Source organism: Schistocerca nitens, chromosome 9, assembly GCF_023898315.1.
Source record: "Schistocerca nitens isolate TAMUIC-IGC-003100 chromosome 9, iqSchNite1.1, whole genome shotgun sequence".
Lineage (NCBI taxonomy): Eukaryota > Metazoa > Arthropoda > Insecta > Orthoptera > Acrididae > Schistocerca > Schistocerca nitens.
Window position 1 is genome coordinate 252,089,274 of NC_064622.1, and position 12,694 is coordinate 252,101,967.

At 42.9% G+C, this 12,694-nt stretch overlaps 1 protein-coding gene across 1 annotated transcript; it reads right to left on the reverse strand.

The window, feature by feature from the left end:
- Window positions 1–612: 612 nt before the first annotated feature.
- On the reverse strand, window positions 613–10,501 carry LOC126202925 (endocuticle structural glycoprotein SgAbd-5-like). The gene is made up of 3 exons (XM_049937011.1): window positions 10,392–10,501; window positions 6,255–6,376; window positions 613–1,642 (listed from the first exon to the last, which is right to left on the reverse strand). The coding sequence occupies exons 1-3, from the start codon at window positions 10,398–10,400 to the stop codon at window positions 1,450–1,452; spliced, it is 324 nt and encodes a 107-aa protein (XP_049792968.1). The 5' UTR covers window positions 10,401–10,501; the 3' UTR covers window positions 613–1,449.
- Between the last annotated feature and the right edge of the window lie 2,193 nt (window positions 10,502–12,694).

The window sequence follows — 12,694 nt, forward strand, 5'->3', positions numbered from 1 at the left end:
TTAGTCTACATTACTCTTGGTACTTTATTGGTTAAGACAAGTGGTTTTGTTTTCATTGTCGCTCAATTTTATGACTCCGTTCAGAATTCCGAAATTTTTCTTTTGCTGAGTCTGGTGACAGGTGTCTTCGCAATGATTTACATTTTACTATGATTAGTTAAATGTACGTATATGTACATTTACGAGAAAAAATTTCAAAATAGTCCCTTACGCCTCAAGTTGTTTATACAATGTATACTTCATGTTTCAGAATTTTCAGAGTATCAAACACCAGTAAAAAGTTGTTGATACAAATTTGGTGTAATTGTTTCACCGTGATATCAGATCAGAAACTATTCATGAATTTGAAGTAGTCATAATTTGTGTGACATTAATTATATAAAATAAGACACTGAATTTGTGAAAATTATTTTTCGTGACGTTTTTATGTAGCGACACGAGATATTCACCTTTGCTGTTTTTCTCACAGGACATAACAGAAATATGATGTAAGGCATAGAGAACTGTTGATTGAAGGATATCTGAACGACATGTCTATTACCAGCCAGGCTGGAATGTGCGTTAGGAATAACTAGGTAGATAGGAAATACAGAAATAATAATACGGACAACGTTTTATATGATTTGAGTTGTACTTTATTTATGCACTTCACCTTACACACAAACAACACCGAACAGGCAAAGTAGATAGGTATAGTACAAAAAATAGAAAATCATGAGCAGGTGTGTCGAGTTGTGTGCTTCGGTGAATTTATTTACAGTACATAATTGCCACGTAGAGTAATAGTGGTAGATACGTCTCTGTAACGAGAAGTTTCCATGTCTGAGCCACAGTCCGCTTTACACTAATTGTACGCTCTTCGTACGTCCCTATCCTCCTCCCTCTGGAAGAAAGTGTAGGTAGGGTAAGGTAGGCGAGAAAGAAAGTGAACGGGTTACTTTTTGGGAAAATAAATAGCATCCCAAGTCCATAGCTAAGTTTCGTCGTGCCTCATGTTCGTAGTTTCGTCACCTACCGCTCTTTGTTGTATGTACTCCGTTTCAAGCCGACCAGGCAATGCTTCCGTGTGGGTCTGAGTACTGGCCGTGCGTCGCCGATGTTTCGACGCAGAAATTAGTTGAAGTGTTGTGACTGCTGATGTGATGTGCTTGAGTTAAAGCAAGTGTCTGTTACAGTACAGATGCTTTCAGCATCGTCTTGTTGCAGCTATTGTAAGTATATCTGTATACATGTGTGTGCTTGTGTGTGTGTGTGTGTGTGTGTGTGTGTGTGTGTGTGTGTGTGTGTGTGCGTGCTTTGGTCGGTTCAGTGTCGAGAAACCCCGCGACAATCGACGCTAGAGTCTACAAGCATCGTTCATGGTGGCGTTTCGGTTACGAGGGCGAGATAGCTACTGTCGGCGAAAACGGAGCTCGTGCGGTTCAGAGGCGGTATGTGGTAGAGGGTTGCTTATCGGCGCTTGGGCAGGAAGTCACCCTGGGGCTGGAAGCCGTTCCTGTCGGCGACGTAAGTGATGGTGTAGGTCTTGCCGTCGGCGCCGATGAAGGAGTAGCTGCCTCGAACGGCGATGGCTTCATCCTCAGAGCCTTGGTTCTCGATGGTGCCCTGTTCCTGCTGCGAGATGCCGTTGCTGGTACGGTATCTGAAGCAAACAAGTGTTGAGGTTTCTGATTCGGTCGCCATTTAAAGACGGCTGCAAAAAAATCTAGGTAAAATGTCCTCAGCTCTCAAGATAACAAAATAGACTGAGACGAAATATGACATCATCATACTTGAAACTTCCTCGTCTCCTATGTCTCCGCAATTTCCTTTCTTTCAGGAGTGCTAGCTCTGCAAGGTTCGCAGGAGAGCTTCTGTAAAGTTTGGAAGGTAGGAGGCGAGGTACTGGCAGAAGTAAAGCTGTGAGATCCGGGCGTGAGTCGTGCTTGGGTAGCTCAGTTGGTAGAGCACTTGCCCGCGAAAGGCAAAGGTCCCGAGTTCGAGCCCCGGTCCGGCACACAGTTTTAATCTGCCAGAAAGTTTCGTATCAGCGGACACTTCGCTGCAGAGTGAAAATCTCATTCCGTCATCATACTTTTCTGATTTCAGTTATGTCTCGAATTTGGTTTGGATTATGTCTGCTTTTTGGGAGTAGAGCTTTATCAACTGAGCAGCCTAGTTACGTTTAAGGGCCCGCCCATAGCTTCACTGTGCCAGTACCCCACTCGTCGACATCTACAGTTCTACTGAATGTCTTCCGGGACTCGTTGTTGCAGGAGAAAGCACATAATATAATCATAGCCTACAACTTGGTTCACTATGCAGCATCCTGCACATTATTGCGAAATGTCTGAAGGATTGCAAACTCGATGCTTGAGCTCAACAGTGCAGTGTGCCTGCGTAGTTGAGTTGGTATCGTCGTTATAAACCAAGGGCAGTGTCAAACCCAGTACTAATCTGAATGGAAATTTCATAACAGCGTACATTCACCGTGTATTTTACAGTTCGGGTTGGTGGGTAAATGACAAATTACCACATTGCCCGTGCAAAGGACCATGGTTCGATCCTTGGTGAGCCGCTGGAATTTTTTCTGTAACTTATCACTACATGCAAATCTTACAAAGTTTGTTGTGTGATAAATGCAGAGTTCCATCGTATTTCGGAGTCCACTTTTAACTGTAGGTCCCGTTATAACTACATGGGTAGGTGAAGTTATAACCACTACCTGCTCCGTGAACTTGTGGTTTTGTGACAGGTTTACGTTTAATGCCTTGATATCAGTAATGTCAAGACCAAAGCTTAAATTGAACGTGAGTCACAAACGGTGATAATCATTGTAATTAGCTGTGCTGAAGCAGTTGTAGAGAAATAATGGTAACTGTGATTTTGATAATAAAATATTTTACCAGAATCCGGTGATACAGCTGACTCATCCGTTTACGGTTCATTTTGTTGATATTACTGTCATCAGAAATGGAGTAGTAGCTCAGTCAAAATATACCAATAAGTTACAGTCGGTTTTATTTACATAAATATTCCAGCAGTTGTCTAAGGTTTTACAAAGAAACCATGAATAACTTTGCACGACAAGACTGGGATGAATTACCACCTTGTCCGTCGAATGTAGGAACAGAATCACTTTGCAATAACGTTCATTGCAGATAAAAAAATTAAAATTTTCGGAGATCTCAAACCTTGGAAGAAAAAGCTTCCACTATGATTTAACGGATAATAAACATCCTATTTTAGTGTAGTAACGAGAGAAATGTTAACCAGAGTGCCAGAATATTACGCTAACTACAGGACATTGGAACTGCATAGTTAGTATTCCTTTGTGCCAAACTGTCTATCAGTGGTTTCCTTGCTGCGTGAACTAAACGCAATTGGCAGCTGCCATCATCTTCGCCCTGTCTTCTTCTCTATCTACATGATTCTTTCATAATCTCTTCTCAGCGGCTATTGTTTGCTGCTCTGCACCCTGAAATTAGGTAAGGCCATCTGTGGGTTACTCTGAAGAGAATAGGAAAACGATCTCTTGAAAGCGAACTCGACGTCTGACATCGCGATAGGGCAGTCTGAACATTGTGCAAGAGTGCCGCTCTGGCAGTTTGCAAGACGGCCTGTGTTTCAAACAATTAATCCGCAGGTTATGGGTGGTGTCACAAGAACAATGGGCCATTAGACGGACGCTGCTTTCTGTTTCTGTCCGTGCACCCAGTGTTTACCTACTGCTTGATACAACAGCGCAACAAGCCTCTCATGCGTAATTCATGCATTTTTCTTAGGCCATAGCATTGGTCGAGCTGATTTTGCGTGCAAACAACATGGTGATGTTTCTCTTTCTCCGTAGCCGTAAGACAGTCGTTCCTTAGAATATTGGACGACTTAAGATAAAATGAGTAAATTAAAGAAAAGTGCTGCGCCATATATTATGGCTTCTTCCCATTTCACTCAAATATAAATAATGGGAAGAAAGATAACTTCTATGGTTCTACGCGACGGTTAGTCAATATATATAAAATTCCACGACAGTAATGTGTAGTAAAATTGTATCATTACTATGCCAAAACAGAAGCGGGCATACAGTAACCGTAGAACAACAGACCAGCTAACGCTACTGATCATAGTGTCCGTCAATGAGCAGTGTCTCAGTCAGTCACTTTACTGTTTTACCTCCAAGGAAAGATTGGGTGACACTAAGACGCTGATCATGTGTGCACTATCCCGTTATTTTTAGATTCTGTTCCCAATGATAGTTCTTATATTTTAGTAAGTACAATGACGTTTGTCATTTGGAAAATTTGTTTTGCATCCTCCAACGAATGAAATAAAGGTGTACCCTGTAGTGCTGTCCTCTGTAAACCGGACCCAGAGGCAGAATTAAGAGCAAGTGTTTCGTAGGCGGTATCCTGCATGATTAGTTTCAGTTTTCTAATATTTCACCATTAGGTCTCATGAATATGCGCCTACTACGACAGCAGCTACGTTTCTAAATGACAGAGGTATATGTTGTCAGTAAGCACTTATCATATCTCCGTAATCAGCTAATCTTGTGAACTAAACACTGTGATCGTAGTACAGCCAAGCTAAAAAGTGAAACTGTATTTTTTTTAATAAAAGAAAGGCTATATATGCTTTGACTACAGCTAAGCCAATAAGTGTACAACGGAGCTGAAATCAAAGTCCTTGTTATAATCCTGGAAATGTTTCGTAGCTCACATTAATCTCCTTATGCTAACTGAGAGATTGTTCCTTCATAAAATCCATGGTCGATATTCTGCTCAATCAACTCGGCTGGCAGCCCATCTGCGTGATTTCAATGCATAACGAATGAAATGATGGGGACGTAATAAATAGCGTAGGCATAGCATGTATTCGTCTCCAAAAATGAATCAGACTTCGACTCAACTTGATAAAGAAATTCACGAAAATATACATCTTGAGAACAGATACATATAGAATCGATTCATACACTGCGGGAAAAGTGCAGAATCGAAGTGTTTGAGGTGCGAAGCTACAGAAGGATCCTGAAAAATATGTGCACTACTAGAAAATATATGAGATGTTTCTCCACAGAATCAGGGAGAAACAGAATAAGTGGAAAACATTATCTAGGGAAAGGAAGAATTAGGATACAATACTAGGGGCTAACAGATACCGCAAAAATTGAAACAAATTAGTTAGGAGATATTCTCAACACTCTGTCGGATTGAACAACGATTAAAATATGTATTTTAATCCACAGTGACAATAATAATAAAAAATTGCGACTATAGGCTAAAACACACTTTTTCTAGTTATTCAGCAGTTTCGCTGTAAATAGTACTGGGACTGGTGCAAGAGAGAAAGTTGTGGAGATTCGCAAGAAAAAACTCAGAAATCAGATGGCGAAAGGTGAATTTTAAATTCCGTTTTAATGTTTCCTTAATTCCTAGGAAGTTTCTGGTCACAGTGTACGGATATTATGGACAGAAATGAAATGCAGCAGTAAATTAGGAAAGCAAGAGACATGGCCCTATTAGGACCAGTGGCAGGTCTGGTGCTTCCGCACCGCCAGTTGCTGAGTATTTTCGGCTGCCTGGTCCAGGAGGTTCGCGATCGCTGCCCAATTAGCGTTGCCTTCGGGGATCCCGAACGTCTTCGCAGACGGCAGTTGGCGCCGCTGACCCGGCGTTGCCCTCTTCAGAGGCATTAAAGACGATTTCGTAACATGCCTTTCGCCTGTGGCTGAATACTGCTTACATGTGAAGGCAGTTGCCGGATTTCGTCACATGTTTGGATAGGAGCAAGCCAAACGAAAATTAATAAGTGTACGTGCCTCGCTATGTAAATTAAGACACCAGGTGTTGTCACAGATGAGAAAACATTGGGGAAGAATCCGAATAATGCCAGTTGTGACTGACTAACGAAGAAAGTCTTTGGACCAGAAATTGGTACCTGCAGTCAGTACGGTGTCGTTTATGGATATTGATAGAAGTCTTTCGATTTACGGCATCTCTGCGAACCATGTATCAATATAGTCTGCATTTATACAACGTCTACAGTGGTTGACTGGACCATCTTCCAGAATTTTCTCCACAGAAAACCCTAAAGCGGCAGGTGCGATTAGACCACTGTTCTCTCTTATGCCCAGCACACGGTAACGTAACATTTTCCGTGTGTCCGTGCCTGCTGGCTGGTTTACGCTGCAGGTACACTACCTGCTGCATTCACTTCGTTAGGTGACTGGGCCACCTGTCGGTTAGTCCTGGATGTGGATCGAGAAAGCTACTCACCCCCAGCTCCAGGGTCCAACACCAATGTTGTCGCTGGTCAGCTCCTCGATGACTGCCGTCCTCGGGTCGGCCTGCTGGGGCCTAGCTGCGCAGATGGCCACCAGGGCTGCGAGAATCACAACCTGAAACATCCAAATGCCGTGGAGTTAATTACCGACACGAGTAACAAAAAGCTGAATCTTGAATGGGCGAAATAGTGTATGTTGGACTGCAGTCCTGCGGTAGCCACTATACCTTGTAAACTGGACATCACCACGAGCGTGAAACTTAAACGCATTTTGCGCACATGCAAGCGCACGGGATTGACCGACAGTTACAGTCAGCACTGCTGAAATGTGAATATCGATGGGCTGACTGAATAGTCGCGTAATAGATGGAAGAGAAAGACACATAAAGAGAGAGAGAGAATTGGACGGCTCACCTATTCGATCAGATTCATATAATATTACACTCTATGTTTACCGAAAACTTGCTTAAATTTTATAACAGCTAGAATATCGCAAACTGTCTTACCTTATACTGTGTATATTACTTTATCGAGGCATGAACGTCTATTGACAGACGTGAACGGATATTTTAGCTAGCTACGTTTCCCTAACACAAACCGTTGATCAAGAGTTAGAACTATAAGCACTATAAGCAGGTGCTGTTGTAAGGCTAGTGAGATGCGGTTCTTCGACGTGCATTTTGTCGGAGAGAGCAGTTGAAGGAATCGGTCGTTGTAGTTTTTGAGAAACCTTGCCAGATACCCCTCGATGAGAATCAGTGAATTTCCTGATTGGTCAAACAGGATTCTCAACCTCTCTGTTTCCTAATAATATTTCAGTACATTACGATCCTTCATTGTTTGTCATGTGACTTTATGTTATGGAAGGGAAAGTAATAACACACACAGGAAATTACCAGTAACCGCATGATTTTTATTTATGTCAGGGGTGTGTACCCCAAAATTTGAGGAATGCTAATAACGTGCGATACACGACGTAAAAAGCATCAGTGTTCCAGCTACGTCGTGACGTTGTATCTGTTCCTAAGCGGAAACTATGCCATCACAAACCATCAACGCCTCGCAGTTACGTTATGTGCGAATAAAGCAAATACTTCACTGAAACGCGCTTTTCAAACCTTTCTTTCTATGTTATCTCTTGACGCCCGTCCACAGTTAATGCTATGCTCACTGGTAAATGTAGTATATCCCAGCGACTGCATCCTCTTAAGCTTCAAAAGGGATTCTTTACAGCCCTGTATATGAGAATAATCACCGATGATGTCCGATTACGGAAAAGTGTATTTGTATCTTCCGTAAATGCCCCTTTCTCTGTGTACTTGAAACAGTGTTTTCATTCATTATCTTCTAGTACATTTCTTTCCGCTGTTTCTGGACTTTATTTTGCAGTTCTACACCACAAATCCCTTCTGTTAATTTGTGTTCGTAGCACGTATATATGCTGATTTCTTCCGGCACAATGTGAACTACAAATTGAGCTACAATATACGTTTTAAGTAATGTCAGGCGATGGCTTCGTCCGCTTATCTCCTGTCGAAGGCGTAGCCATAGCTCTAACGATGAACTGGTTGAAATATTTGGCAGGAACCAAAAGGAGCGCTTTCACACCTAGCGAATTTCACTCTCTGGTAACGTATCACAACGTGAACAAGGAAAATCGTTAGTAAGTCTAGCAGTACACCAGAATTTGACAACTGAAGTACGTTTCAAATGGACAAATGTTTTCCATTCAGGTTAAACGAAATGCTGAAGATAACAGTGACTGGCAAGTAACCGCTTCAGTCACGTATAAGAGCTGCCGCACTAGCAGCACAACGGATGCAGTTTCGAGGATATGCGGCAGACTCTCGGGACCTTGCAAGATCTGCCAGGTGCTGACACGCTGGGGGCGGATTGTCCCACAGTTAGTGCAGCAGTTACCGTTGCTGTCGCCAGCGGGCGCTTCGCCAGTCTCTCAAGTAGGTTCGTGTCGTCACGTGTCCTCGAGACAGCGAGAAGCGGTGCCAAGCAGCGGCGAGGCGGGGCAGCTTCCGCATTCATCCCCGGTTCCGTCCTCGGCGTGCGGCGCATTCATTAGCGGCACCAGTGTAGGAGATAGCAGGCATTTACGTCTTAACCTGAACCTCGCTTATCTCACACTTTAAACGCTGCGTTGCAGCTGGATATTTAGTTATGGTGAACGAAAAGGATACTAGCATTGGCCTGTCACATGGTGCTGCGTCTCCTCGAGCAGAATATCATGCTGAAGATAAAAATCACCTAGTCCGTTAGGCCACACCCTGTTACTTATTAATTATTTATTACACAAATCGGCGTTTCGAACCCTATACTAGCAACACCTTCAGGATTGGTAAGTGTTCCAGTCAACTGAACAGCTGAGCAACTGAATAGCTGAAAAGTAGAACGGCATACAAGGAACAGCAGAAGTCTCTGAAGAAGATCCCAACAGAGCGATCGAAACGGCGACCGGTAAAAAGTAACTGAAGAGGACCATGATGAGGCCGAGCGCCTAAAAGACTAAACCTCCAACGACCTTCAGATTTACTGAGAATATCCTAGTGTTTGTTATGTACTTCGAATTATACCGGAAGAAGAGATTTAGAGCCTATATGCTGTTTCATAGTATTTGCATTCTTTCAGAATTCTCCACTGAACAAGTTCCCTCGTATAGGGAACAGCTCTGTGTATTTCTAATACCAGGCTTTCGTTACGTCCCTGAAGAATGGACCTATTAAATCTTAGTCTGGGGCCCGAATCCATGTCTTTACCATCACAGGAACTGTATGTACAATTGTCGACTTGTTCCCTACATGAAAATAATGACAATCAACTACTATTCTCAGCCTATTGTCAGTTCTTGAGGAAATGCTTTATCACAATGGGAGTTAACTTGTGTCAAACGTAACTACAGCTTCAGAACTTCAAAAGTGATATATTCACGCTCCATCTAGAGCGTTAGCATAATGAGGTTTAAATTCAATGTGTTTTACAGCTAATTGCAAAATACATGACATCAGCAACGTTACTTATGCCAAAATGTTTCCAGATTCATATAAAGATATAAAAAGGTAAATTTTAACGTCTTCTCCATAGCTTGCTAGTAAAGGACGAAGCACTTTCTCTAATAGAAAAGGGTGCAGACAGTTCTGAATATCGAATGTATATCGTAATAATACCAGAAACATTTACGCTGGGAACTTCTACCTTAGCTGAGAATGGAATGCATGTGATGTGGATGATAGATTAGTTGCCATATTTTGTTACAATACAATCCTAGAAGATCTGGTGACTTAGGACCCCACCGATCTCATTTTCATGATACAACAGACAGATGATCCCCACAGAAAATCGCTAAGGCTCTCAGCGTGTACTAGAATCGGCCGTCTACTGAATGCTGTATCCTGTTATACTCCAATGACTGTCACTTCTTAATAGCTCAGAACAGCCATATAAGGTATCTAGCTTCACCAAGTTCCACGTGGATGATCAACTGTTTAGACATAGAGGGTGCCCTCTTAAAATGCTGGCCAATTAACTCAGTCGGTCTGATAAAATGCTATAGAACCACAGTAAATCCGAATCAGAATAGCTGGTTTCGGACTTCTCTCGAATAGGAGAACAAGTTGTATCAGAAGTTTTCGAGACAAATTGTCCTTGTGGAAAAGCTCTCAAGAACTGTGTTGTTCTAGAAATATTTTTAACATGCTTAAATCTACACGTAATAAGCTATAATCGATGGAAATTTGATATAATTTATATTTGAGGCTGAAGTATACGATTACAAACTAAGGCCGCAATGCTGACCCATCTCCGTTAAAAGTTCTGAGTGTGACTGAAGTATAGGAGTCACTGTGGAGGAGTCTAGTTTAAGAATAGAGAGCACGAAGATATTTAAGCAGTCATTCTTCCCGCACTCGGTTCGCAATTGAAAATGGAAGAGACCCTAACATGCGGTACAATGATGAGTGTCGTCTAAGTGTTTCGCAGAGTATGCACCCAGATATAAAATGATGGGAGTAACGTAAACCGAGGTGTCTTGATAAGATGAACAGAGTCTCTCGTTACAAATCTAAAATGTGCTAGAAATCGTAGTGTGCAAGAAATGTGGAGCCGATGAAGCGCACACTTACAGTCTTCATGGTTGGTGTTGGTGGTGGTGGTGCTCGCTGACTGGCTGTGGACTGCTGGAACTGCTGAGGTCCTGTGGCTCGCAAAAGCTTTCGGCAGTCTTATATAGGGGTACACCGGCCTGGCCGGCAGACGCATCTCCCCCCCCCCCCCTTTCCGGCCCGAACGACTCATCTTCAAACGACGCGCGCGACACTCAGCCCATCCCCACCCCTCTCCCCCATCAGCCGGCGCGCCCGCTTGCGTGCTCTGGAGCCGGCTTCCCCTCCACCACCTGCGCGGTCTCGGCGGGCAACACGTAGCGTACCTTTTGCAGTGCGGAATCCCGCCTGCGGCAACGGCGGTAACCTTTAGCTTGTCCAGCCCGTGGTTCGCAGTGAAAGGGGCCATTGGGTCAGGAGATGCGCTCAGAGTCGGCTCGTGATGACCCCACCAGAGCTGCGCGGGCTCGCGAGTTTCAAGGCCAGCGCGGACAAGGTCCAACCTCGGGACGGAGTGGCCCGGCGAGGCGACACGGCTGGGCCGACGAATCTCTCCTATTAGCGGTTTCGCCGGGGAGGAGTGACTCGCTCATTTGCCTACCGTTATGTCATACACTCATTCGTAACCTAGGAGTGGAAAGCGTATAGTTTCGACACCGCTGTCGGGTACAGCCTAGAGTTGCGGCTGGTTTTTGACCGGGAATTTTTTAGAAAAGAAACGCGGAAACGTTTGTGACATTGGTAGAAGACACGTCTCTTTTAGAAACTAGATGACTCCGTGGAGGGATGTGAAACTAAGAAAAATTTACAACCTTGTTAGTCTAATGATGTACAGGGAAAGAAAACAAACTGGTAAGCAAAAGCTGAACGAAGCAAAACTAGTCTTGAAGAGTGGGATGAGAGGAGCGTTCAGTGGCTTTGAAAGTAGAATTTTTTCAGCCGATCTGAGTAAAACCCGTAATAGGCTTTTGTCTTACATAAAATGTGTATGTTGTTGTTGTGGTCTTCAGTCCAGAGACTGGTGTGATGCAGCTCTCCATGCTACTCTATCCTGTGCAAGGTTCTTCATCTCCCAGTACCTACTGCAACCTACATCCTTCTGAATCTGTTTAGAATATTAATCTCTTGGTCTCCCGCTACGATTTTTCCCCTCCACGCTGTCCTCCAATACTAAATTGGTAATCCCTTGATGCATCACAATATGCCCTACCAACCGATCCCTTCTTCTAGTAAAGTTGTGTCACAAATTTCTCTTCTCTCCAATTATATTCAATACTTCCTCATTAGTTATGTGATCTACCCGTCTAATCTTCAGCATTATTCTGTAGCACCATGTCTCGAAAGCTTCTATTCTCTTATTGTCCAAACTATTTATCGTCCACGTTTCATTTCCATAAATGGCTACACTCCGTACAAATACTTTCTGAAACGACTTCCTGTCACTTAAACCTATACTCGATGTTAACAAATTTCTCTTTTTCAGAAATGCTTTCCTTGCCATTGCCAATCTACATTTTATATCCTCTCTACCTCGACCATCATCAGTTATTTTGCTCCCCAAATAGCAAAAATCATTTATTACTTTAAACGTCTCATTTCCTAATCTAATTCTTGCAGCATCACCCGATTTAATTCGAATACATTCCATTATTCTCGTTTTGCATCTGTTGATGTTCATACTATATCCTCCTTTCAAGACCCTGTCCAATCCGTTCAGCTGCTCTTCCAGGTCCTTTGCTGTCTCTGACAGAATTACAATGTCATCGGTGAACCTCAAAGTTTTTATTTCTTCTCCATGGATCTTAATTCCTACTCCGAATTTTTCTTTTTTTTTCCTTTACTGCATTCTCAATATACAGATTGACTAACATCGGGGAGAGGCTACAATCCTGTCTCACTCCCTTCCGAACCGCAACTTCCCTTTCATGTCCCTCGCCTCTTATAACTGCCATCTGGTTTCTGTACAAATTGTAAATAGCCTTTCGCTCCCTGTATTTTACTCCTGCCACCTTCAGAATTTGAAAGAGAGTATTACAGTCAACTTTGTCAGAAGCTTTCTCTAAGTCTACAAATGCTGGAAACGTAGCTTTGCCTTTTCTTAATCTATTGTCTGAGATAAGTCGTAAGGTCATCATTGACTCACGTGTTCCAATTTCTACGGAATCCAAACTGATCATCCCCGAGGTCGGCTTCTACCAGTTTTTCCATGTAAAATAAGTAAGCGATTCGAAGTCTAATATTTGCATACGTTATAAATATACTGCCATCAAAACGAAAGATGGCAGAGAGAAGGCCGAAATTCTTTATTTACTCTTCCAAAACTT

What these genes read in the sequence shown, in the direction of transcription:
- LOC126202925 (XM_049937011.1), bottom strand. An exon ending in GTTGGACCCTGGAGCTGGGG is followed by an intron (nt 1,643 to 6,254) that starts GTGAGTAGCTTT and finishes TGTTTGCTTCAG; the next exon opens with ATACCGTACCAGCAACGGCA.